Source organism: Bufo gargarizans, chromosome 1, assembly GCF_014858855.1.
Source record: "Bufo gargarizans isolate SCDJY-AF-19 chromosome 1, ASM1485885v1, whole genome shotgun sequence".
Classification (NCBI taxonomy): Eukaryota; Metazoa; Chordata; class Amphibia; order Anura; family Bufonidae; genus Bufo; species Bufo gargarizans.
Window position 1 is genome coordinate 363,400,119 of NC_058080.1, and position 27,005 is coordinate 363,427,123.

At 47.1% G+C, this 27,005-nt stretch overlaps 2 protein-coding genes across 3 annotated transcripts in view; both read right to left on the reverse strand.

Moving 5' to 3' along the window:
• FAM174C (family with sequence similarity 174 member C) overlaps positions 1-10,931 on the reverse strand; it is a 40,868-nt gene extending 29,937 nt beyond the window's left edge. The window contains exon 1 of the mRNA XM_044278989.1: positions 10,721-10,931. Within this exon, the coding sequence (XP_044134924.1) occupies positions 10,721-10,931 (211 nt within the window). The remainder of the gene's footprint in view (positions 1-10,720) is intronic.
• LOC122920063 (transcription factor jun-D-like) lies at positions 339-21,377 on the reverse strand. 2 transcript variants are annotated; one of them, XM_044269278.1, is made up of 2 exons: positions 20,190-21,377; positions 339-531 (listed from the first exon to the last, which is right to left on the reverse strand). In XM_044269278.1, exon 1 carries the CDS (start codon positions 21,108-21,110, stop codon positions 20,238-20,240), a length of 873 nt encoding a protein of 290 aa, XP_044125213.1. In that variant the 5' UTR covers positions 21,111-21,377; the 3' UTR covers positions 339-531; positions 20,190-20,237. The 2 variants fall into 2 exon arrangements, with proteins under 2 accessions (XP_044125213.1, XP_044125211.1); XM_044269276.1 differs by lacking the exon at positions 339-531 and adding an exon at positions 19,628-19,902.
• Between the last annotated feature and the right edge of the window lie 5,628 nt (positions 21,378-27,005).

Below are 27,005 nucleotides of genomic sequence, written 5' to 3' on the forward strand. Positions count from 1 at the left end.
TGGATTTTCTTTATAATAAGGTATTGCTGGCCCCTGCCTACTTGAGTTGGCCCTGCCTTCTGTCAGTTTGGATTTTTTTTATAATAAGGTATTGCTGGCCCCTGCCTACTTGAGTTGGCCCTGCCTTCTGTCAGTTTGGATTTTCTATAAAACATGGGTGTATTTTTATTTTCTAGGACCACTTTAAGTCCCCAGTCTATGCCTGGAGGCAGGTAAGTATGCTTCCCTCCACAGGTCCAGGTTGGGGCACACGTAAATAGTTTCAGAGCTAAAGAACCCTTTAAACAGGTTCTCAAGAAGTAGAAAAACAGTACTGATTTCTTCCACAAACAGTGACACACCTGTCCATGTTTTCTTTAATCCTTTACAACAGCTTTAAATGTATTTGTGCTGCACAATTATTGTCTGATACATGCACAGCACCATTTCACGTTTATATAAATATTTGGGCTGTAGGCACTTCTTACTGAAGCAGGGGTACACAACCTTTTTTGGTCTGTAGTCCACATTGTGATTTTTCTATTTTAAAGGCTGCAAGAAAAAGAAAGTTGATTAGAGCTCGTTTGAAATTGAATGTGCATCCTTTCTCATTCAGTTCTACTGATGATGGGCAGTACATTTCTGATTACACAGGGAGATGTGCATCCGATAATTGTGCAAAATATGCCCCTTAGGTTTCGGGGGTCCGCTTACCAGCAAACTGCATATTTATATTATTATTAGTGTTGATCGAGCACCAAAGTGCTCGGGTGCTCTGGCCGAACACATCGGGATGCGTATAATGGAGTATAATGGAAGTCAATGGGAGAACCCAAGCATTAAACCAGGCACCCCCTGCTCTGAAGAGGGGAGGGTGTCTGGTTCATAGGAAAAGGTCAGAAATTGATGGAAACACCACCTAAATGGTTTGGGAACAGCATGGGGAGGATGTCTGGATGCATCTTGGACTCCCAGGTCGCTGCTGGGAACCATGTTGTCTGAGTAGTACGCCACTTTTATAGACTGACAATAATGCGCACAAAATCGGGGGAAAAAAATCATTTTTTGAGTTGTTAAGAAACATTCTTTCCAGTATATTTACTTGTATATAAAGTGCAAGTGCTGCCAAAAAATACAAGAAAGAGGTACTCTGATACAACATGTATATCACATAATGGAGGGCCTCATTCATATTGTGGTACAATATTTCAGGTAGTGGGACTCCTACACTCATAAAGCCTATGCAAAAAGTGAAAGGGCTGCCAAAAATTCCAGATGGATCCGCACCTAAACGCAGGTGTGAAAGTAGCCTAAAACATTAGGGGCAAGGGCCTGCTGCCGCATTGGTGACTCTAGATAACCTCTGGACGATTGCACGTCCCCGTGATGGCGACGATCCATTCGGATGTCTGCCCTATCAACTTTCGATGTTCTTTTCTGCGCCTACCATGGTGATCACAGGTAACTGGGAATGTTTGATGCTGGAGAGGGAGCCTGAGAAACGGCTACCACATACAAGGGAGGTGAATGGCTGAAATCAGAATGGCTGTTGTTGCCTTGCCCCTTTTTGTTTTCCTAATTGTGAACCACCCAGAGAGGGTGGGTCAAGTTATTAAAGCACAAGCGTCCAAGGAAGGCAGCAGGCGTGTGGCAATTACCCACTCCCGACTCGGGGAGGTAGTGACGATAAATAACAAGAGGCCCTGTTATTGGAATGAGTACACTTTCCGTTAACGAGGATCTATTGGAGGGCAAGTCTGGTGCCAGCAGCCGACTTGCTCCCGGCCTCCACAACGTTCACCCAGTGTGCCGTCATGGTGAGGATTTTGTTGACCAGACTCTTTCTTAAAACCTCACAGAGGTCAGACATCCATGCCCACTCCTCACTTCTGATTAGCAGAAGCTGACTGGAAAGGCGACGACCATGTTGCAAGCTGGTATTCCACTACTGCCCTCTGCTGCTCACAAAGCCTGGCCAACATGTGGAACGTCGAGTTCCAGCGCGTGCTCACGTCGCACAACAGCCTGGTTGTAGGTTGAGTGGCGAGAGCCACAGCTCAGTCTGATCTCTTATCCCCTGCAACAGCTCTGCGGTGGTGTGCCGTTTGTCCCCTAAGCAGATTGTAGGCTGTAAGCCCAGGAGAGGCATGTTAGAGTAGGACCCATCTGATTAGAAGCTACCTTGTCGACTGGTAGATGGGCCCGAAATATTTTTGATCAATTATATTCGCAAAGAGCTTCTAGCTGCATTTGCAGTAAGTATGACCACCAAGTATTTATTCTTTCAGTGTTTGCTTATATCTTTGTGCAATTGACTAGCAGAGTGCTGTTACCTGTAGTTCTACTAATCCAATTGTGTCCCCTAAGCATATCTGCTTCAGCACGGCCTGTTGACGGTTCCCCACTGCAGTGCTACACTGCTTCCAGCTACCGGCTGAAGGCTGACTGGTGCTGCACGTGGATAATTCGGAGGAGGATAAGAGGGGGTTGGAGCCACTAACATAGGTGCTGGCAGAAACCCTGATGGAATTAGGGCCCGCAATTCTCGGCGTCGGTAGCACTTGTGCCATCCCAGGGTACGACTCGCTTCCGGCCTCCACAGTGTTCACCCAGTGTGCCATCAGAGAAATGTAGTGTCCCTGGCCAAATTCACTTGTCCATGTGTCCATGGTTAAGTGGACCTTCCCAGTAACTGCATTGGTCAGGGCACGTGTGACGTTTCGGGACACATGTTGGTGTAAGGCAGGCACGGCACACCTTGAAAAATAGTGTGGCTGGGGACAGAGTACCGCGGGTCAGCTGCCAACATCAGGCTACGGAAGGCTTCCGTGTCCACAAGCCTAAATGGCAACATTTCCAGGGCCAGTAATTTTGAAAGGTGCGCATTTAGTGCTATGGCCTGTGGGTGGGTGGCTGGGTATTTGCGCTTGCATTCAAATGCCTGGGGTAATGACATTTGGATGCTGCGCTGGGCGATTGGCCAGCACGTACCTTAGGGGAAGAGGAGGCAGTGGTGTGACCCGCAGACACAGATTGTGGACCCAGGCATTCGTCCCACTTATTACGGTGCTTGGATGCCATGTGGCGATCATGCTGGTGGTGGTGAGGTTGCTAGTGTTCACGCCCCGGCTCATTTTGGTGTGGCACAGGTTGCGAACTACTATTCTTTTGTCCGCACTTTCCTAAAAAAAGCACGATACTGCAGAACACCTACCCCATGGTAAGGGAGATTTCCGCAAGGGGTGCTCTGTGGAACAGTTGCGGGTCTGTGTGGTGTGGCCTGCCTTCTCCCTTTTGCCACCCCACTGCCTCTTTCAGCCTGTTGCAGTGCTGCAGATCCCTCCCCCTCTGTACTGCTGTCCTCGCTCGGCTTTCCACCTTCCCAGGTTGGGTCAGTGACCTCATCGTCCACCACCTCCTCTTCCACTTCCTCACTCTGATCATCCTCTTGATTTGTTGACCTATTCACAACCTCAGTCATTGGCAACTGTGTCTCATCATCATCCACCTCATTAAACACTAATTGCCGTTCCCCACCGTCATGTTCTTGTGACTGTGGATGCCCAAGAGGTTGGGAATCAGGGCACAAGATCTCATGTCCCTCTTCAAGCGTTCTTGGCGAGAGGGCTAAATTAAGTAATGGCTATGAAAAGAGCTCCTCGGAATTTCCAAGTGTGGGATCACTTGTTTGGCCAGACTCTCCATGGTGGGAGGAAGGAGGATTAGGGTGAAGATTCTGTTGACCAGACTCTTGGCTACTGAGACTGGACTTGGTGGTAGACAGGGCGGTGCTTAACCGACTGGAAGCATTATCTGCTGCAACCCAACCGAGCACCTGGTTGCACTGGTCCTGACTTCAAGAGTTTTGTCCTGCGACGCCCTACAAACTGGGACATGAAGCTACGTATCGTGGATGATTGTTTTTCTTGTGCTCTGGCAGCCAGCACAGTTTCAACGCACCCAGGGCCACGGCCTCTGTGTGAACCATCAGCATCACGGCCACTTGCCCATCGCTTAATGCTCGCCTTCTGCATATTAAATGTTATATGCACGCTTGACACACAAGATGTGGCACAGATGTCACAGTTCACAGCAAGCACAGTATATGGAAAAAGTATGTAAAAGTATGGAAAAAGGAAAATAGATTTCACTTATATTTTTTCTATCTCTGGCCCTGACACACAAAAGGTATTGCACAGATGTCACAAGTCACTGCAGACACCCTCTATAGAAAAAGTATTGAAAATGATGGGGGGGAAAAATTGATGGCTATATTAAATTGCCACCACACACAATAGTCTTTTGGGTCTTTGAAACATTTTTCAACTAAATAGATTGCGATCACACTCCCTACACTATCTGTCCCTTCCTAAGTGCAGCTCTCCCTGACTACAAATGAGCCGAACATGCGTCATTGGGTGCTATATAGCACCCGATGACGCGTTCCAGCCAGCCAATCACTGTAATGCCAGTAGCCAACATGCATAGCAGCCGTTAAACGTGCAGAGAGGAGACTCGAGTACCGCCATGTGCCAAGGATAGCGTTGCTCGAGCCGAACAGCAGTTTGGCCGAGCATGCTCACTCAACACTAATTTGCAACCAACGTTTTAGTCTCTGATGTCGGGAGCGAGTACTAGGGACTACAGTTAGGGAATTGACCGAGTACAGGGGCAGGTATCCAGACGGGAATAGCACCCTCCCAGTTTCAACAACACCATTACTGCACGGACACCAGGACCCTTACAGAACCAAATTGGTCCACTGTCAAATACTGGACTCAAACCAAAGGTTTCTACAGGATCCGGTAAGACCATTCAGTTATATATTTTGAATCACTGACACCTGTTACCATTGGGTGAAAGATTCTTTACCAGCATTGGGGGTGCATCTTTTAGAATAACCTGCATTCTGTTTTGTCTTTGTATTGTTGGTGTTTTGTATTTTTTTTGTTTTATCATATACCTAGTAAAAGTTAAAGGATAACTGTCACACTTGGACCCTAATTTCAATTTTCATATATGTAGTTGCTAATAACATGATATTCCAGAATCAGTTACTATTAGACTGACTTACCCCATATTTAATAAGATTCAGCCCTTAGCAACCAGTCTGCATAAAACTGCAATTTCACTATTCAGTTAAGATGGCCGCCATTGCCCTCACCCTGAGGCTAATCCCACCTGCCCTCACTAGCCAGTAACAATAGCCCCCCAAAAGTGTCAGTAACCAGAACCCTCCTACCTAAAGGGTTAATCTCCTGCAGCACAAAGGGGTCCTCTTACCACATGTTGCTTTCATTTATACACTGAGCAGATGGCAGATCTCCCTTCCCTGGTCTGCGCTGCTTCAACTCTACTTCTCCAGCTCTGCTGAGTGAGGGAGCGTCTGCCAAGCGCAGGGAAAAGTGCACAAAGCCCAGGCACTGTTATCAGCTGCTGGGGAGGACCTGGCTTTAATCATTTACTTACAGTCCCTGGCTGTCAGGAATGTGACCTTGCAGGCTGCATGCTTCTGCGTCCTCCCTCCTTCAACCAGGGCCAGGCCTACACAGAGGCTCCAGCCTCAGGGCGCAGGCCAGTCTGCCGTCGCTGCTGCTGCTGCCGCGCCTGCCAGAGTTGGGTAATGTAACGTAAAGATTGTATCGTTACATTACCCTACTTCATGAGATTTCCCTACCTCCTAACTTCCGGTCGCACTGTTAATGACGTGAGGAGTCGTTCCTGAGTTTTGACGATCTGCGCATGCGCAAGCGGACAGTTTATAGAAAATCTCAGCGGAGTTCAGCTGCACACCGGGACACTGCGCAAGCGCTGGAGAGCCGCAGTAGGGAAATATTACGGCTCAGTGCGCAAGCGCGGCTAACTCCGGCCGGCGCATGCGCAGTGTCCCGGTGTGAAGGTGAACTCCGCTGAGATTTTCCATAAACTGTCCGTTTGCGCATGCGCAGATCGTCAAAACTCAGGAACGCCTCCTCACGTCATTAGCAGTGCTGCCGGAAGTTTGGAGGTAGGGAAATCTCACGAAGTAGGGTAATGTAACGTAAAGATAATATTCTTTTCTGTCTGATCTGAGGTCTGATGGGGTAAAATTACAAGGAACGCCCGGGGGGGGGGATCGGGTGTGTTGGAGTGGATGATGATTAATAACAAACATACATATCTAAATGGGGGGGGGGGGGCGCACTTGGGCAGCTCAGCCTCTGTTGGTGGTGGACCTTGTCCCAGCCCTGCCTTCAACACACAGACGGACCATGTCTAGCAACCTTATTTTAAGCACAGGTAAAAATAGGCAGTACAGGGAACAAAACTGTGGAATTAAGGGGTAATTGAATACACAGTGAAAAGTTGAAATAGGGCCACCAAGGTGATATTAATCACCACAATCCAATACTCCCCAAAAAAATATATGACAGTTATACTTTAAGTTTTATTCTACATCCCCCTCCACATTGTAAAGGTATTTTTCTGGATTGCAGGGTGGTCATAACCCCTGGAAAGGAGGAGTGTATAATGTGATGGAAAAATGAATCCAGCCAGGAAGAAAAATGGACAATAACAATGCATTAGTAAGTGCTTTGTATTAACTTCCTCTACATAATAAATACTATTTGCTGAAGTGACACAACCACTTTAAGGCCTCATGCACACGGACGTTTTTTTTCACGGTCCGCAAAACGGGGTTCCGTTGGTCCGTGATCTGTGACCGTTTTTCCGTCCGTGGGTCTTCCTTGATTTTTGGAGGATCCACGGACATGAAAAAAAAGTCATTTTGGTGTCCGCCTGGCCGTGCGGAGCCAAACGGATCCGTCCTGAATTACAATGCAAGTCAATGGGGACGGATCCGTTTGATGTTGACACAATATGGTGCCATTTCAAACGGATCCGCCCCCATTGACTTTCAATGTAAAGTCTGGAGTTCTGTTATACCATCGGATTGGAGTTTTCTCCAATCCGATGGTATATTTTAACTTGTAGCGTCCCCATCACCATGGGAACGCCTCTATGTTAGAATATACTGTCGGATATGAGCTACATCGTGAAACTCATTTCCGACAGTATATTCTAACACAGAGGCGTTCCCATGGTGATGGAGACGCTTCAGGTTAGAATATACAAAAAAACTGTGTACATGACTGCCCCCTGCTGCCTGGCAGGTGCTGCCAGGCAGCAGGGGGCAGACCCCCCCCCCCCCTGTTTTTAACTCATTGGTGGCCAGTGGGCCCCCCCCTCCCCTGTTGTTAACTCGTTGGTGGCCAGTGTGCGCACCCCCCTCCCTCTATTATAATAATAGCATTGGGGCCAGTGTGCGCAACCCCCCCCCCCCCCCCCCCGATCATCGGTGGCAGCGGAGTAGAAGATTCATACTTACCTGGCTGCTGGCTGCTGCGATCTCTGTGTCCGGCCGGGAGCTCCTCCTACTGGTAAGTGACAGGTCTGTGCGGCGCATTGCTGTCACTTACCAGTAGGAGGAGCTCCCGGCCGGACGCAGACATCGCAGCAGCCAGCAGCCAGGTAAGTATGAAAATCTTCTACTCCGCTGCCACCGATGATCGGGGGGGGGGCTTCTGGGGTGTGCGCACACTGGCCCCAATGCTATTATTACAATAGAGGGAGGGGGGGGGGGGTTGGGGGGGTGCGCACACTGGCCCCAATGTATTAAAACAATAGAGGGAGGGGGTGGGGGGGTGGGGGGGGGGCACGCACACTGGCCCCAATGTATTAAAACAATAGAGGGAGGGAGGGAGGGGGGTGCGCACACTGGCCACCAACGAGTTAACAACAGGGGAGGGGGGGGGCCGCACAATGATATTCAAACTGGGGAGGGGGGGGTCTGCCCCCTGCTGCCTGGCAGCCCTGATCTCTTACAGGGGGATATGATAGTACAATTAACCCCTTCAGGTGCCGCACTATCATATCCCCCTGTAAGAGATCGGGTGCTGCCAGGCAGCAGGGGGCAGTCTTGTACACAGTTTGTAGTGTATTCTAACTAGAAGCGTCCCATCACCATGGGAACGCCTCTGTGTTAGAATATACTGTCGGATCTGAGTTTTCACGAAGTGAAAACTCAGCTCAGAAAAAGCTTTTATGCAGACGGATCTTCGGATCCGTCTGTATGAAACTAAAACCTACGGCCACGGATCACGGACACGGATGCCAATCTTGTGTGCATCCGTGTTCTTTCACTGACCCATTGACTTGAATGGGCCCGTGAACCGTTGGCCGTGAAAAAAATAGGACAGGTCATATTTTTTTCACGGCCAGGAAACACGGCTCACGGATGCGGCTGCCAAACGGTGCATTTTCCGATTTTTCCACGGACCCATTGAAAGTCAATGGGTCCGTGAAAAAAAACGGAAAACGGCACAACGGCCACGGATGCACACAACGGTCGTGTGCATGAGGCCTAAGTCTGGTATGATCCCTTTAATGGTTATAACCTTTTTATTTGTTGGACTATCCCCCCAAAAATTGTGACACATAGGGTTTTTAGACTTGAAAAAAATAATTTTCTTAAAAGTTTTTGCAAACTATAGCTCCTTATTCTTTAAGCGAGAAAGTAAAACTAAAATAAACTGTGAGTTCCCCAATTTTGTGTCAGTCGGTTTGACACGTAATAAGTGTAGTTTCACGTAAATGGGGTAATAAAGGCAACAGTTATAGTTGTAGTGGAGTTTTTATGTTATTTCATTTTTTTCGTTAATTTTTATGTTATTATATTTGTATTTTATCATAAATCAGAGAGCAGAAGAATAGCGGCACTCGCCGGGACTTTTACTACTTGCAGCTTTATTTCAGGTTAAAAACAGAGCAGATGCGGGTCACTTCTCAGAGACACAAGGCAACAGCTTGACAAAGCGCTGCTAAGTGCGAAATGGCTGTTGCCTTGTGTCTCTGAGAAGTGACCCGCATCTGCTCTGTTTTTGACCTGAAATAAAGCTGCAAGTGGTAAGAGTCCCGATGAGTGCCGATATTCTTCTGCTCTCTGATTTATGACTATTTGGATTGTCTATTTAAGGGCTCTTTCACACTTGCGTTCTTTTCTTCCGGCATAGAGTTCCGTCGTCGGGGCTCTATGCCGGAAGAATCCTGATCAGTTTTATCCTAATGCATTCTGAATGGAGTGAAATCCGTTCAGGATGCATCAGGATGTCTTCAGTTCCGGAACGGAACTTTTTTGGCCGGAGAAAATACCGCAGCATGCTGCGCTTTTTGCTCCGGCCAAAAATCCTGAAGACTTGCCGCAAGGCCAGATCCGGAATTAATGCCCATTCAAAGGCATTGATCCGGATCCGGCCTTAAGCTAAACGTCGTTTCGGCGCATTGCCGGATCCGACGTTTAGCTTTTTCTGAATGGTTACCATGGCTGCCAAGACGCTAAAGTCCTGGCAGCCATGGTAAAGTGTAGTGGGGAGCGGGGGAGCAGTATACTTACCGTCCGTGCGGCTCCCCGGGCGCTCCAGAGTGACGTCAGGGCGCCCCAAGCGCATGGATCACGTGATCGCATGGCACGTCATCCATGTGCATGGGGCGCTCTGACGTCACTCTGGAGCGCCCCGGGAGCCGCACGCACTGTAAGTATGCCGCTCCCCCGCTCCCGACTACTACTATGGCAACCAGGACTATAATAGCGTCCTGGCTGCCATAGTAACACTGAACGCATTTTGAAGACGGATCCGTCTTCAAATGCTTTCAGTACACTTGCGTTTTTTCTGGATCCGGCGTGTAATTCCGGCAAGTGGAGTACACGCCGGATCCGGACAACGCAAGTGAAAAAGAGGCCTAAGCTGAGCACTGCTGATATTACCGCATTACTGTTTGCATGAGTACGAATCCTGCTGGATAGTAAATCACATTGAGCAGTGCCGACTGCGTTTCTTCATTTTATGAACTCTATATTTGTATTTTATGTTTAACCCCTTGGATACCGGAGGTTTTTTCAATTTCTGCGAATTTATTTTCTTCCCTATCTTCCTTGAGCCATATCTTTTTTATTTTTCCGTTCACATATCTATATGAGGACTCATTTTTTGAGGGACAAGTTGTACATTCTCATGCTGCCATTTAATATGGCATACAATGTAGTGGGAAGAGGGAAGAAACTTCCAAATGGGGTGGAATTGGAAAATGTAACGCTGTAGTGCAGCTTTTATGTTTTATCTACCTTTATTTTCACCTAATAATGAGTTCTGCAGAACAAAATGTGTTGTGGCTTTAGTAGAGACCCTAAAATGCAGCCATTATGTTATGTAAAAACTGTAAAAGACCTAATTCAGACAGACATAATGCATTTGCATTACAGTGTCCATATTATAGCCACAAATCCCACCCTGACCGTGGATTTAATTTCCTGGACTAACAGCATCATAGATCGCCGCAATGCTGTTAGTTAACATTAGACCCGTGGCCGGGCTGGGACTTCGTCCATCTTTATAAGGACTTACTTACATGATATGGTTGAAAGGATGAAAGGACACAAGTCCATCGAGTTCTCTTCTCTGCCCTAATGGCTGAGATCAAGTGTAGTATCTGTTCTTATCAGTCAATCTTGACTTGCCGGCCCAGGTCCTTGTAGGGTACCGCCTACACTCTGCCTTTGAGCATTGTTGATTAAATTCAGCTTCAGCTCACTGCTGCTATTGGGTGTAGGGCTATTCCCCAGGGAACAAGAGTGATCTGGTCTCCTATCTCCTCTTGGCCTGTGGCTTAATAGTCTTGGTGTACGACGTTAGACAGTGCTTACTTGGATCTCGACAGCTAAAAACGACTACTGGAAGATTTTCTCCGACTGCGATCAAGGAGAAGACTTTGTTAAGACTCGATGAGGAACCCTGACGACAAGGACTGAAGACTTCGGCCTGAAAACTTCGGCATCGGGGGACCCCAACGAGGAAAAGAAGCTCAGAGAAGACCTTCCCCAGAAGATGCTCCGCCCAGCAAGAATGAATCTGCATAGCCCCACCCCCTGTGGCAAAAGGGACTCTTTGCGAAGATTCTCCAGGGAGAGGAAGGCAGGAAGAAGGAAGAAGCCATGGCCTCAACCTCCAAGCCTCCCAAGACCAAGAAGAATGCTACAGAAGGAAGAAAGGCCACGGAAGAGGCCCACCAGGACCCTTCAGCCTCCACTTCATCAGCTACTGACCCGACGGCACCTATTATCCTGAAGCAACGGGAAGGCAAGAAGCCCAGCCTCGGATACCCACCCCTGGAGCCTTGGATGAGGTAGACCGGCGTCCTGAAGCTGAAGGAAGTAGACGGGAGAGTGCCGGACATGAGCCAGGATGTGTTTGGCAAGAAGATGGTCCTGGAACAGGGATTCACAAAGCCAGAAGTGGTGAGCATCTGTTCGTTCTTCGCAGGGATGTTCTGGATCAATTTTGCTTCCGTGGCCATCTGCAAAAGGTACTGGATGATGGTCAAAGCAGCGAGACCGGAATACCCCTTCAGGCGCTTTGTGGTCCGGTGGTGGCGACTGTAAGTAGTCGGCCGGGGTGGCCATCCTCCTCAGGGGAAGCGCTTTTACACTTGACTCTGTCCAGGAGTTCATCTGCGGCAGGCTACTTGTCATAGATGGTTCCTGGGCAGGAGAGCCGGTTAGGCTCATCAATGTGTATTCTTTTCCCTGACAAGGGTGAGCGACTGGAGCTTTTCCAGGCCCTACGACTGCAGCTTGCTACCACTAGGGCCATAGTGATAGCCGGGGACTTCAACCACCCGATCGAGGAAGGCGGATGCAGCTCTGGAACTTTGAGCAAGTTAGATGTCACTTCCAAACAGCTTATGGAGATGGTGCCCGAAGCGTCCTTGCAGGATGTTGTGGGCTCTATGGGGAAAGGCTCCATTAATTATACATGGAGCCAACCCGATGGCTCACTCCATTCTCAGATAGACTTTTAGGGTTATTTATCAAACTGGTGTAAAGTAGAACTGGCTTAGTAGCCCATAGCAACCAATTAGATTCCATCTTTCATTTTCCAAAGGAGCTGTCCAAAATGAAAGGTGGAATCTGATTAGTTGCTATAGGCTACTAAGGCAGTTCTACTTTACACCAGTTTGATAAATGACCCCATTTGTGTTTACCTCTCGGGCAGTCAGGCGGTGTGAGCACTCTATGACCCCTTGCTTCTTCTCCAGTCACAGAGCCATTCAGGTCCAGTGCATCCTTGGGATCGGGTTCCCCCCGGCCATGGATCCTGTAAACTGAACTGTGCTCTGTTGAATCGGGAGGACATGCTTGCAGAGCTTAGAGAGGTCTACATAGCTTGGCGGTATGACAAATGCTTGTTTGAACAGACTAGTGACAGTATGTTAAATTCCAGTTTCGTTGTTTCTTTCAGGCCAAACAACAACAGGTGTGTGAGAAGAAGAGGACCCGTCAGAGAGCTGTAGCATGAGCTGCAGTCCCTGCAAGACCTTCACCGGTGTGGCTGGAGCGTCAGAGAGACCAATAGGAGCCTGAAAAGGAACTTTGAGGAGGAATCCAAGCGAATCATCTTCCACTCCAAAGTGAAGAACCTGGAGAAGGCCGAGAAATGTAACTCATTCTTTTTCAGGAAACTCCATGCCGGCCTCTGAACGAACTTCGAGACAAGGATGGCAGTATGCGATCAGGGAAGGAGAAAGTGATGGGAGTCGCCACAGACTACTACAGCGACCTCTACTCCCTGAAGAACACCGACCCAAAAGCCTCCGATTAATTGCTGTCAGGTATCACTAACGATCTTGATCCTGCAGGTGTGGAGGCTATGGATGACCTTCTGACAGTGGGGGAGGTGCTCTCTGCCGCTAGATCCGGCAGGACACCTGGCAGTGACGGCCTCCCAGCGAAGCTCTATGTAGCGCTGGGAGATCTGATCTGTCCGGACCTGCTGGAACTCTATGAGGAGATGGTGGTAGAGGGTAGGATGCCCCATCGTGGAGGGAAGCAATGATCACGATCTTGTATAAGCTGAAGGGGGAGAGATGTGACTTGAAAAACTGGCGTCCCATCTCTCTACTGAACGTGGACTACAAGATCCTCGCCAAGGTACTAGCCAACCGGCTGAAGGTTGATATCAGCAGAATCGTCCACCCGGATCAGACCAGCAACATTCCTGGCTGCAGGATCGCAGACAGTCTCAATCTCATGAGAGACACAGTAAAATATATCAGAGACCGCCGTGTACACACGGCCCTGGTCAGCCTTAACCAGGAGAAGGTCTTTGACTGAGTGTCTCATGAATTCATAGGCAGGGCTTTGCGAAAGCTGGGTATGGGCAGGAGGATCTGTTGGTTTGTTAGCCTGATGTACCATGACATTTGCAGCACAGTGGTGGTGAACGGCTGGAAGACTGACCCCTTTCCTGTCCTTTCTGGACAGGCTGCCCTCTTTCACCTCTCCTTTTTGTTTGTGTTATAGAATCCTTCACGGTGTCTATCCAGTAGGATGGAGAGATGAGAGGGATCACCACACCCGGACCTGGACATTACGAAGTGAAGTGCTCGCACGACTTGACCGTCTTCTGCGCTGACCGACGTTCGGTGACTGCACTCGTCCAGACCTGCGAGGAGTTTGGACAAGCTTCAGGGGCCAAAGTCAACTGTGGCAAGTCAGAAGCCATGCTCTTCGGGGACTGGCAACTGGCCTCTTCTGCCCCCTTCCCATTTACCATCAAATCGGACTTCATCAAAATCCTCGGAGCCTGGTTCGGGAAGGAAGGCGCAACCCTCAAGTCTTGGGAAGAACGCTTGGCCAAGGTCAATCAAAGAATCGGACTGTGGAGCCTCAGACAGCTCACGATTGAAGGCAAAGCACTCGTCTTGCGTAACAAAGTTCTGCCTGTGCTCCAGTACACTGCACAGGCATGGCCCCCCTCTTGCCACAGTTTCCAGGGCCATCACCAGTACAGTGTTTCGCTTTGTCTGGTGATCCAAAATGGACAGAGTGAAGCGAGCCATCATTTACAAAGAGCCCCGCAAGGGCGGAAAAGGCATTACGGACCTACCCAATTTTCTGCGGAACGCCTTTGTTTGTGACAGCGTTCGCCGGACTCTGAGAACAGCCAATAGCTCTGCGAGCAAGGCTATGTCTTGCTTTTTACTCCTGCCCCTCTGGAGAGGTCTGGGCTGGGACAAGTGGGACAGCTCTATCCCTTACAACTGGCATGCTCCCTGGTATTATGGAGATGTCGTCAAGTTTGTGAGGGAACATCAGCTGGAGGGCCCCAAGCCCGACTTGTGGAAACCAAAGACTATCCACAAGCTCATAAGAGCAAAGGATGTGGTCGAGTCAATTCCAGGGATCCATGACGACACCGTAGAGACAGTTTGGACTAATGTGTCGTCAGACTGGTTAACCAACAGGCACAAGGACTTGTCATGGATGGCCATACAGGGAGGACTGCCAATTCGGTAATTCATGCACACCCGCAACCTGTGCAAAATTCAGTTCTGCCCCAGGTTCCCCTTCGTGGAGGAAACAGCGTACCACCTGTTTTGGTTGTGCCCCTTTGCGCAGGGTCTGTTGGATGCCCTAGAACATGAACTCAAAGACTCTGTGCCCAGGAAAAGCCTGCAATGCACTTCGGTGCTATATGGACTATTTCCTGGGATTCATACTGTTGGAGCCATCCAGGAGGCCTGGCGCCTTTATGAACTGCTTTAAGGACGCTATATGGTTTGCCAGGAATCGGCTCATTCTCAGGAGGGAGAATGGCTCAGGCTTATCCACAGTCTGCTGCAGGATTAAAACATCTTGGACGTCGACGACGACTAAGAGGACTAAACCCCTCTCCTTCCCCTGCCCCGCCCCCTGTTTGTTTTTGTCTTCTCAATAAAGCTGCGGGCATGTGATTTCCCTTCCCTACCCCCTCATCACTGTCTAAATGCTTTGTTAAGAGGTTTATGTGATTGAATAGGCATGCTAGTGTAGCATGCATTGTGATGTAGAGTGCAGGTTAGCCTGGGCTTTACATAACAATGCCATGCTCGCAAATTAGACTGTAAGTAATTTATTAAGTGCTGCCCCGTGGCCTGTGCTGCGTCACAGTACTAAAGTATGTACAGTACAGATCAAAAGTTTGGACACACCTTCTCATTCAAAGAGTTTTCTTTATTTTCATGACTATGAAAATTGTAGATTCACACTGAAGGCATCAAAACTATTAATTAACACATGTGGAATTATATACATAACAAAAAAGTGTGAAACAACTGAAAATATGTCATATTCTAGGTTCTTCAAAGTAGCCACCTTTTGCTTTGATTACTGCTTTGCACACTCTTGGCATTCTCTTGATGAGCTTCAAGAGGTAGTCACCTGAAATGGTCTTCCAACAGTCTTGAAGGAGTTCCCAGAGATGCTTAGCACTTGTTGGCCCTTTTGCCTTCACTCTGTGGTCCAGCTCACCCCAAACCATCTCGATTGGGTTCAGGTCCGGTGACTGTGAAGGCCAGGTCATCTGGCGCAGCACCCCATCACTCTCTTTCATGGTCAAATAGCCCTTACACAGCCTGGAGGTGTTTGGGGTCATTGTCCTGTTGAAAAATAAATGATGGTCCAACTAAACGCAAACCGGATGGAATAACATGCCGCTGCAAGATGCTGTGGTAGCCATGCTGGTTCAGTATGCCTTCAATTTTGAATAAATCCCCAACAGTGTCACCAGCAAAGCACCCCCATACCATCACACCTCCTCCTCCATGCTTCACGGTGGGAACCAGGCATGTAGAGTCCATCTGTTCACCTTTTCTGCGTCGCACAAAGACACGGTGGTTGGAACCAAAGATCTCAAATCACAGATTTGTCTAATGTCCATTCCTTGTGTTCTTTAGCCCAAACAAGTCTCTTTTGCTTGTTGCCTGCCCTTAGCAGTGGTTTCCTAGCAGATATTCTACCATGAAGACCTGATTCACACAGTCTCCTCTTAACAGTTGTTCTAGAGATGTGTCTGCTGCTAGAACTCTGTGTGACATTGACCTGGTCTCTAATCTGAGCTGCTGTTAACCTGCGATTTCTGAGGCTGGTGACTCGGATAAACTTATCCTCCGCAGTAGAGGTGACTCTTGGTCTTCCTTTCCTGGGGCGGTCTGCATGTGAGCCAGTATCTTTGTAGCGCTTGATGGTTTTTGTGACTGCACTTGGGGACACTTTCAAAGTTTTCCCAATTTTTCGGACTGACTGACCTTAATTTCTTAAAGTAATGATGGCCACTCGTTTTTTCTTTAGTTAGCTGCTTTTTTCTTGCCATAATACAAATTCTAACAGTCTATTCAGTAGGACTATCAGCTGTGTATCCACCTGACTTCTCCACAAGGCAACTGATGGTCCCAACCCCATGTATACGGCAAGAAATCCCACTTATTAAACCTGACAGGGCACACCTGTGAAGTGAAAACCATTTCAGGTGACTACCTCTTGAAGCTCATCAAGAGAATGCCAAGAGTGTGCAAAGCAGTAATCAAAGCAAAAGGTGGCTACTTTGAAGAACCTAGAATATGACATATTTTCAGTTGTTTACACTTTTTTTGTTATGTATATTATTCAGCATGTGTTAATTCATAGTTTTGATGCCTTCAGTGTGAATCTACAATTTTCATTTTCATGAAAATAAAGAAAACTCTTTGAATGAGAAGGTGTGTCCAAACTTTTGGTCTGTACTGTATGTATAATGTATGTATAAGATACTGAGGTCCTAACCTCAGTATCTGAGGAAAGGGATTTAGGGGTCATTATTTCAGAAGACTTAAAGGGACACTGACAGGCCCAATTAGCATATTGAGTTATATATATCACAGTACAGGTCATATAAAGTGTATTAGAATCATGTAAGTATCCCCCCTGCCCACCTTATAAATACGGAGTTATAAAGTTTTATAACCTGCTTGTCCGGTCTCCAATCTGCCCAAGAGGCGGCGTTTCATCTGAAAATGCGCCCAGCCAGCCGCTCCCAACTGCCGTTCTGAAGCCCCGCCCAGCTCATCAATATTCACGTGGCTGGGCGGCGGCTACAACTCTCCAGGTCACGATCCTGCGCATGGGCAATCGAATCCTCCTGGCATCGTTCGTGTGTAATCTTCTGCGCCTGCGCCCCGCCGTGGTTAGATCGCGCCTGCGTACACACCCTGCCTGCGTCCCCGCGCCTCTGCCTCATGCGCCAGACACTGTTCATAGCAGCAGCGCTTCAGGCGCATGCGCATGAGGCAGAGGCTCGGGGACGCAGGCAGGGTGTGTACGCAGGCGCGATCTAACCACGGCGGGGCGCAGGCGCAGAAGATTACACACGAACGATGCCAGGAGGATTCGATTGCCCATGTGCAGGATCGTGACCTGGAGAGTTGTAGCCGCCGCCCAGCGAAGTGAATATTGATGAGCTGGGCGGGGCTTCAGAACGGCAGTTGGGAGCGGCTGGCTGGGCGCATTTTCAGATGAAACGCCGCCCCTTGGGCAGATTGGAGACCGGACAAGCAGGTTATAAAACTTTATAACTCCGTATTTATAAGGTGGGCAGGGGGGATACTTACATGATTCTAATACACTTTATAAGACCTGTACTGTGATATATATAACTCAATATGCTAATTGGGCCTGTCAGTGTCCCTTTAAAGGTAGGCAGACAATGTCATAGAGCAGCAGGAAATGCTATCAGAATTCTTGGGTGTATAGGGAGAGGCATTAGCAGTAGAAAGAGCTCATGCCGCTATACATAGCACTAGTGAGACCTCATTTGGAGTATTGTGCACAGTACTGGAGACCATATCTCCAGAAGGATATTGATACTTTGGAGAGAGTTCAGAGAAGAGCTACTAAACTAGTACATGGATTGCAGGATAAAACTTACCAGGAAAGATTAAAGGACCTTAACATGTATAGCTTGGAAGAAAGACGAGACAGAGGGGATATTATAGAAACTTTTAAATACATAAAGGGAATCAACAAGGTAAAAGAGGAGAGAATAATTAAAAGAAGAAAAACTGCTACAAGAGGGCATAGTTATAAATTAGAAGGGCAAAGGTTTAAAAGTAATATCAGGAGGTATAACTTTACTGAGAGAGTAGTGGATGCATGGAATAGCCTTCCTGCAGAAGTGGTAGCTGCAAATACAGTGAAGGAGTTTAAGCATGCATGGGATAGGCATAAGGCCATCCTTCATGTAAGATAGGGCCAGGGGCTATCCATAGTATTTAGTATATTGGGCAGACTAGATAGGCCAAATGGTTCTTATCTGCCGACACATTCTATGTTTCTATATGTTTCTATTATTGTAATAAAGGTGTTTTCAATAAAAAAATAAGTCCATCAAGTTCAAACAAGGGGCAGGTGGGGGGACGAATTTTAGAAAAAGGGGAGTGCATTTCTTATTTAAAGCTATTGAACCCCTTAAGGATGGAATCACACATGCAGTTTATGATTACATTTTTCTGCCAAAGCCAGAAGTGGATCCAAAAGGAAATCTTTTTATTATACTTTTTCTTGCAGTTAGATTACCATCTACTTGGCTCAGTAAAACTGCAACCAAAACACCATGTGTTATTCCAGCCTAAATGTGCATGGTTTGTTTTTCATGGTGTGTTTTTGGACTCTGAGCACTGTTTTAGAGATCCATAGAACGGCAGGGTGCATTAGGCCTTAAATCGGTACAGAGTTGGACTCACAAGTATGACTCACAAATTGAATAACTACCAACGTTTATTACACAGAGCTTTGTGATATAATTCACTGGAATGTACGAAAATGTACGTAAATATAATTTTACAACACATTTAAAACTAATACTAACAATATAAGCACACAGCCACAATTGCCAGTAAAACACTGATTACGGTATATAGTTCTGGAAAGATGTTTCTTTGTCTTGTAAACCTACATGGTACAACAGTTTGGATGGAATTATCAGATTTAATGTAAGAAAACATAACATTTATCTATGTCAGACTGCCCCAGCGGAACCAAATACCACAATGCAGCACAAAATACTGCCGCCCGCACTGCAGTATTTTACTATGTCACCACTCTGAGAATGGCAAGGCAGCTTAATTCAGAAGGGCACCTGCAGCTGCTGGACAAGTGCATACAGTACCTGATGCTTCTAGCATTAATTACTACTGAGAGCATGAGATCATTATGTACTTGCCTGATGGCTTTGAGGAGGGCTCAGGTGGCCCCTTGGGCATCAGCCCACCTGGAAATTTCCCTCTAGGGTCTATGACCTGTCCGGCCCTGCTGATGGGTCCTCAATATTCATGGACTCCTGATTTTCTCTGTTCCCTGCTGTTAATTCAGTTGTAAAATAAACTGCCAATCAGTGCCAGGAGGTAGAGAAAGCCAGAAGCTGATGAATATCAGGACTCGTTGGCATGCGCTGGAGCTGTTAGAACATAGCAGCATAAAACTGGTGACACATTAAACGAGCATTCAATACAGAATCCTGCAGAGAAAATGTCTGTTTGACATCAGAGGCATATAGGATTATCGTAGAGCCTCATAGACTTTAGATGGCCTATTACAGCTCTGTACAGTTCAGAGGTTAATAGAAGTGTGAATGAGCCCTAGGGGCGGATTGGTCATAGACCTTACAGGAAAATTTCCCGGCGGGCCGATGCCCAGGGGGCCGCCTGGGCCCTCCTTATGGCCAGCCAGTGGAAGCTTTTGGGGATGTATTTTGTACTGCTGGGGCAGTATTTTGTGATGGGCTGTGGTATTTGGCTCTGTTTGGGTGGTACAAAACAGGGGCCACTTTAAGTTCCCAGTCCGCCCCTGATGAGCCCTAACCTTCTTAGTGTCATTTAAAAAATATGACATTACCTCTAGATTTAGTTGCATCAACTTAATTTACGGTTGTTAGAAAAGTAGCTTGACACTGATTGCTCTTGCATTAGAATACCACTTGTGCTCTCTGCTAGAAAGTGAGCAATGGTTAGAATTTCTTCTGTTTTACCCACTCAGTCCTGTGGAGGGCAGATGCACAAAGTTAAAACCAATGTACTTATTTTAACACACAAACAAGTTCTAGGGAAAGTGCAAACGTACCATTACCTAGTAGTGCATTGCAGAATACAGTTTGCTGACTTTATACTGCCAGCTTAGGGTAAGGATCCAATAAGCATTTTGAGGTCATTATATTTATACTCATTGCATTTAGCTTTAACCAATATCATACAATGTTCCCTAAAATGGGATGGTGTCCATGATAATAAATCATATTCACGTAAGAGCTGGAGATTGTCTACCTCACCTTTAATACAGCCAAGATGAAAATAATTTCAGCTTCACCCTGTAGACTTTAGTATGCTTGGACATGGTATGGCAAAAGCTGGCAGCCACTGTTCACATGGTTCATTACCTTCTGCTTAAGTTGTGCCACCTGCTCTCTTAGTACACTAGCAGTGGAAGCTAAGTCTGTGTTCTTTATTTTAAGATTCTTAACTTTTTCTTCTAACCTTGAAATCCTTTCAAGTTTTCTTTTTCTGCATTTAGAAGCTGCTATTCTGTTTCGCAATTTCTTTCTTTCCGCTTTGATTCTCTCCTGGTTTTCCAAGTTTATAGGTGATAATGGAGGACTGTCTCCAAAACTAGTCAACTCCGGAACTATTTGAGGTTCATCTTTCACTACTTGTGTCGGATGAGCATACGGTTGCTCCATGTTGGTTGGCAGAGGAAGGTAAGTGTCATGATCTCTATTGTAGTTTATTGTAGTGCCCACAGATTCATTAACATAACTGTTAAGAGAGACATAAAGTGAGGCCTCAGCTGGATGAACATTGGCACCAGTAGACACACAGCTTCTGTTCATTATATTGTGTCTTTGGTTTTGTTTATGCGGGTCCTCAAGTGACAGCACAAATCCATCTGTGAATTCCTGTTCCACATTGAGCATCTTGGAGTACAAGCAATGGCTACCAGTGGGACTTGCAGTAGCCAAGCCATTAGGCTGCATAATCAGTCTCTCAAGATCAAGTGAGGCCAGGTTCATAAGGCCCATGCTGGTGGAGGCTACTTGTCCATGTTCTTCAAGATGGTGAGGCTTTACTTCTGACAACACTTCATCAATTATATTGAGATTCATATCCTTTTTCATCTTGCTTGCAGGAAAGGAATGAGGAAAGGAAACTGGGCACACATTTAATACATCACCATGATAAAAAGATATTTCCATATCCAGTGGCACAATGTGAACCAAATGTCTTTGTTATAAAGGGCAGGGAGATGTCCATGTGGTTTCAGGTACTCCTCTCACATTCCTCACTTGTGTCCATGTGGGATATGTCCTTGGCTGCACATTGTCCTTCCAAACGTAAGGATCCATTAACAATATCCGTCTTAGCTTGGAATCTAGTTTGATGTCTGTGCCTTTCAAGAATGGTACAGTAAATATGTTCTCAATTCTAACTGTTGTTCTCTACTCACTTCCTCCTACTCTCATGCGGTACTGAGCAGTGCCACTGGCTTATTTCTCTTATATGTCTTTCGTAACATGTGATAACACTTTTGTGTGCTGAGATTGGTCACTAAGATGTTCTGAAGTTCCTTCATTTGCATAGTTGTCAGGGCAACTTTGTGTATACTGCAAACAGCGAAAGGGAGCCTGGGCTGAAGTAATTCATTAACCCATTGAGTGATGCATAACCCACCAATAGACAAGAGAATCAACATCATATGATGGTTTATTTTTGTATTAAAGAGCTCACCTCAGCAGAGAGAACATCATGGATATTTATAGGCATATGCAGTAACTTCAAGGCTTAGCTGTTCTGCGTTACCTGATAGAGCAGCTAAAGAAGCTATCCTTAAAAAGAGTGCATACAAAGGAAGTTTAGAACACAAGATATGGTTTAAGTGGACCTGACCCAATGTCACCATTGATTCAGATGTAGGGATCAATTTATTGTATGCCTGTTAACATCTCAGAGAGCTAAATTAAATCTCGGTTATCTATTTTCATTAGACACTGAACCATATATTCTCCAGGATATGTAAGGCTATATCTACTCTGCAATATCTGGTATATAGCATATGTAAAGGTTTTCACGTATTCAAAGAAATCCCTTTGGTTTCCCGCACAGTGCATCCTTAAAGGGGTTGTGTAGGCAGTATATAGTGCCCAACACCCCCACGATCAGCTGTTTGAAGAGAAGGAGGCACGCCACTTGTAATTACACTGCAATTCTAAGATGACAGGCAGTGTAATAAAGAGGAAGTATTGCTCGCATGGAGCACTGCCTCTTCAAACAGCTGATCAGTGGGGTTGCCAGGTATCGGACTGCAGATCAGATATTGATGACCTATCCTAAGAATAGGTCTTTGCTTTAATTGCTTCCAGATGGTATGTTGTGAAAAAAGATCTGTATCTCATAATACCAATGGTTAACTTAAACCTAGAGTGTAAAGCAGGGTAACTCCCAGGACTTTTTACTATAATAAAGGAATCCTCTGGCCCCTATAGGGCACTTTATGATTTGGAGCATTGCAGACAAAATGGTTAGATCCCCTGTTTAGGGATTATACAAAAGTTCTAATATGACAACTCCTTAGGTTGATGCCAATCAATAGACAGTGGCTATTTATTACAAGCCCCATCACGCTACTGCCTGCCTACCATCATGTTCCGCCGTACCATATGGCTAATGCTGCCACCACTGCAGCTAATCTCCCTACTATCATTACTATTACTCCACTAATGCAGCACGGCTGCACACAAATCTACTTGTCTGTCCCATGCTGTGCTCCTACTATTGCTGCCACTAATAGGCCCCATGCACACGGCCGTGTGCGGGCCGTGGAACCGCGGCCTGGATCCCTCCTGAGAGCAGGAGCGCACGGCGTCACTGGTTGCTATGACGCCGTGCGCTCCCTGCTGCCGCCGCAATACAGTAATACACTGGTATGATCTATACCAGTGTATTACTGTTCTGTGCCGGCAGCAGGGAGCGCACGGCGTCATAGCAACCAGTGACGCCGTGCGCTCCTGCTCTCAGGAGGGATCCAGGCCGCGGTTCCACGGCCCGCACACGGCCGTGAAACACGGCCGTGTGCATGGGGCCTTACGCTTACACAACTTACCCTTTCAGCATCCACACTGTACTGCTGCTGCTCCCAAATAAAAGGGAAACATATTTCAGGCGTGTTCAAAACAAGGCACTGTTTCTTCTGACAATTAATACTTTTGTGAGTATAAATATAGGCAAAACATTAGCATGTGTGTATGTAAACAGGAGCAGGCATCGCCTTTATTAAGGCATAATTCTTAGACGCTTGTTCCCAACAAACCATTTTTTTTTCCTGATAACGCTGTGTGATGCCGACAGAAGACTAGGGAGTGGTGAGTGCAGGAAGAGCACGCAGTACGGAGCAGGAGAGGTAGGTTGTTTTATTTACTTTACTGTCTGATCTGAGGTCTGATAAAGATTGTGGTAAATTTGAGGTCTGATTAAAAAAAAAAAAAAATCCTCTAAAACCTAGGTGCGTCTTATGAAGCAAAAAATACAGCATGTAGGCTGTACCATCAGGTAAAGTAAAAAAAGTGAATAGACGTGTATTCGCTCCGCCTTTTTCAGCAGTACCACACCCTTCAGATGTCCACAGTGCTCTAGAGGAACCCAAGCTCGGCTGTGTCAGTTCAGTCCACCATTAAGGGTTCATGCACACGACCGTATGTATTTTGCAGTTCCGCAAAAAACGGATCCGCAAAAAATACGGATGACATCCGTGTGCATTCAGGTTTTTGCGGAATGGAACAGCTGGCCCTTCTTAGAACAGTACTATCCTTGTGCGGAATGCGGACAATAGGACATGTTCTATCCTTTGGCGGAACGGACATACGGAAACAGAATGCACACGGAGTAACTTCTGTTTTTGTTTTGTTTTTTCGGACCCATAGAGTGGAATGGTTCTGCATACGGTCCGCAAAAAAAAACGGAATGGACACGGAAAGAAAATAAGTTTGTGTGCATGAGCCTAAGGCCTCTTTCACACGGGTGAGATTTCCACGCGGGTGCAATCGGACCCATTAATTTCTATGGGGCTGTTCACATGAGCAGTGATTTTCACGCATCACTTGTGCATTGCGTGAAAATCGCAGCACGTTCTATTTTGTGCGTTTTTCATACAACGCAGGCCCCATAGAAGTGAATGGGGCTACGTGAAAATCGCAAGACTATCAGGATGGGGCAGGCGCACTGAGAGGCGGCCGCTCGCTCGGCCGCTCCATCCTCAATGCGCCTGCGCCGATGATGTCACATCTACAGCCGGCGCAGGCGCATTGAGGATGGAGCGGCCAAGCGAGCGGTGCAGGTGCCAGATTTTGAATGCAAACAGGCAGGGCCAGCAGAGAACGATTCCATTCCTTGGCCCTGTCAATCACAATGCGGAGGGGGCGTCATTAGGATCGGAGGATGCGGCTGCTACCAGCAAGTAGCCGCCCTACTTGCTTGTAGCAAGGTAATTAGCATATTTTAAAAATAGCTCTTTATCAAATTCTACTGAACCAAAATGATTATTTAACTTATGTATGCAGAGCTCACAGTATAGGGATTATTAGTAAACAAAACAAAAAAAAAGGTTTAGTGGGCTGACAGAAGCCCTTTAATCCACTTGTTCGCACAGCCCGGCTTCTCTTCTGCCTTCATCTGTGAGGAAAAGGACCTGTGGTGACGTCACAACAACATCAATACTGCAGCCTCCAGGCTGTGGCAACTCCAGTACCTTATGGGGAGTGTGGCCCAGTAGTCCTCCAGACGCTGGGCGTGCAACCCTCGTTCTCTAGGTGTTGCTAGGTCCTCCAAACCTCAGGCTATTCCAAAGCCTCAAAGCCTCAAAGCCTTGTGGCCCCTCAGTCCTCCTGACTGAGACTACACACAGAGCCTCTGCTTCACAAAACAGTCTCGCGCTCCCTCCCCAGACTGACCTACTCTGAGGCGCTTTATGCCAGCCTGATTGCAGCAGGCCTCACCTGTGATTGCCTCAGATAGAAAAGAAAAACCCGTACTGGAAGGGTGTGGACTGGGAACTCCCTCTACCAAGCCTCGCCACCAGTCCAAGTAAAATCCAGCCCAGAAAATGTATACAGAAATGTCTCAGCAAACTATGCTTTGCTGAGACTACTGCGACTCTCTGGATTTTATCTGTCTCACCCATCTGAGGTACCTGAAGTGGGACAACACACCTTCCAGCACTGTTCACATTACCACATATCCCTCCCCTCTTCTTCAGACCGGAGGTCTGGGGATTTTCCCACATCGTACCATGCCCTCTGGAAGATGTGGCCAGTGTCACATATTTCTCTCTATTCTGCCACCCCCAGGCTAGCAGAGCTTGGTATTTCATAAACACTGACTTTCTACCTAGCAGACAGTGTCTAAGGGAGTCCTCCTTCTCCTCTTTGCTGGAGAACTTTTTCTTAGTTTTTTGGCTTGCTCCTTTTCCAGATTTCTTCTTAGGTCCACGACCTCTAACTTCTGCAATCTTTACAACCGTGTTTTCCACGGGGAGCTCCCGTCTCCTCCTTTTGTTGGAGATCCGGCTAGTCAGTTTTATACCACCCTTTAGCCGCTCTGGTGTCTTTTTTCTTTACTCCCCACAGGGTTTACCTCAGGTTTGGATTCAGTTTCAGAGTCTTCTACTTCTTCAGTGTTAGCTTTCTCATCCTCCTCGGACACAGCATCATATACTTGCATTATTAACCCCTCCTCTTTCTCATCAAGGTTGGAGGTACTGGAAACACCGGGGTCCTCATCAGACTCTTCCTCTTCTGACATTCCCTCCAGAGGGTCACCCAGGACATTGTTCTCCTTTCAGGCAGGCTCTAGGAGAGCCATCTCACAGTAGTAGACAACATCTGCATGCTGGCCATCTGTCTCCTCATATTTCCTCCCCAGCAGACTGCTGGCTTTCTGGAACACATTGACGGCAGAGGGGACATCTTTCATGACCCGGTCCTGGCTACTTACTGCCATGGATGTCTTGACTTCTACCTCCACATCAGCTTCATCAACTTGTTCAGAAGAAACTTCTTCCATCTTCTCTGCCTCAGCCGGCAGTGCAGTGCCACCATCTTCAGGCCCATTCCTAACAGGCTCTAACTTCTTGGCATCTTTAAGAGGATGCTCCTCTTCAGGTTTCTCATTTTCCTTTGATTGAGCCAACCTGTCATCTCGAGAAGCTCTTGCCTCTAACTCATCAAGCTTAGTCTTCAACCCATAGACGTTCTTCCCGACGTCATCCTTTGAGCTCATGAGATTCTCCATCTCTGCTCTGGGTTGCTTGTTCAGCCTCTCACATTCACCTCACTCAAGCGCTTCTTCAAGGGCTCTAACCAAGGAGAGGGACTTGGTCTTCTTCACCCGAGCATCAGCCTCAGCTCGGTCACGTTTTTCGGCATATCGGGCCGAGCTGTATTTCTCTATATGAGACATAATTTGCCTCTGGTGGTCCAGGTCCACCATCATATCATCCACTTCTCGCTGAAGTTTGTTCTTGGTTTTGCGCACCAACGTGATGGAAGCGCCATGCTCTTTGGCTTCCTGTTCTAGCTGCTCCCCGCTTTGCTCTGCTGCAGCAGCAGATGTAGGAGTACCACCATTCTCTTTTGGACACCCTGTGGGGGTTCTACTCAGAGTCTCTTTAAGCACATTGTCCATGTCTACCGCAGTTTTCTGTGCTTCTTTGGAGCCTTTACTCTTCACCTGGATATCAGGCAGTAGATCCTTCAGCTCACGCATCTCTTTCTGATTGCAGCTGTACTGACACGTCTGATCATGTCACTAGGCTGACATCTCCCCACTTAACTCTTGTCATGTCAGGTATAACTATTGTTTGGTCACTACTAGCAACTACTTTAATTTTGCAAGACCTTGACTGGGTAGTTTCTTTTTCTGAGTTGCTATCGGCTACGGCACATGCGTCACCTATATTACTTGTGTCATTATCAGTTCTGACCTCTAGGGGCACCGATGCGCTAATCCCCACATTGGACACTTCCCCAGCAACCATAAAACCCTGTGGGTACTGCATATCCACCCCTGCATCCAACCACATCCCGAGAACCTGCAGTTCT

What these genes read in the sequence shown, in the direction of transcription:
- LOC122920063 (XM_044269278.1), bottom strand. Translation starts at nt 21,110, where the DNA reads ATGGAAATATCTTTTTATCATGGTGATGTATTAAATGTGTGCCCAGTT.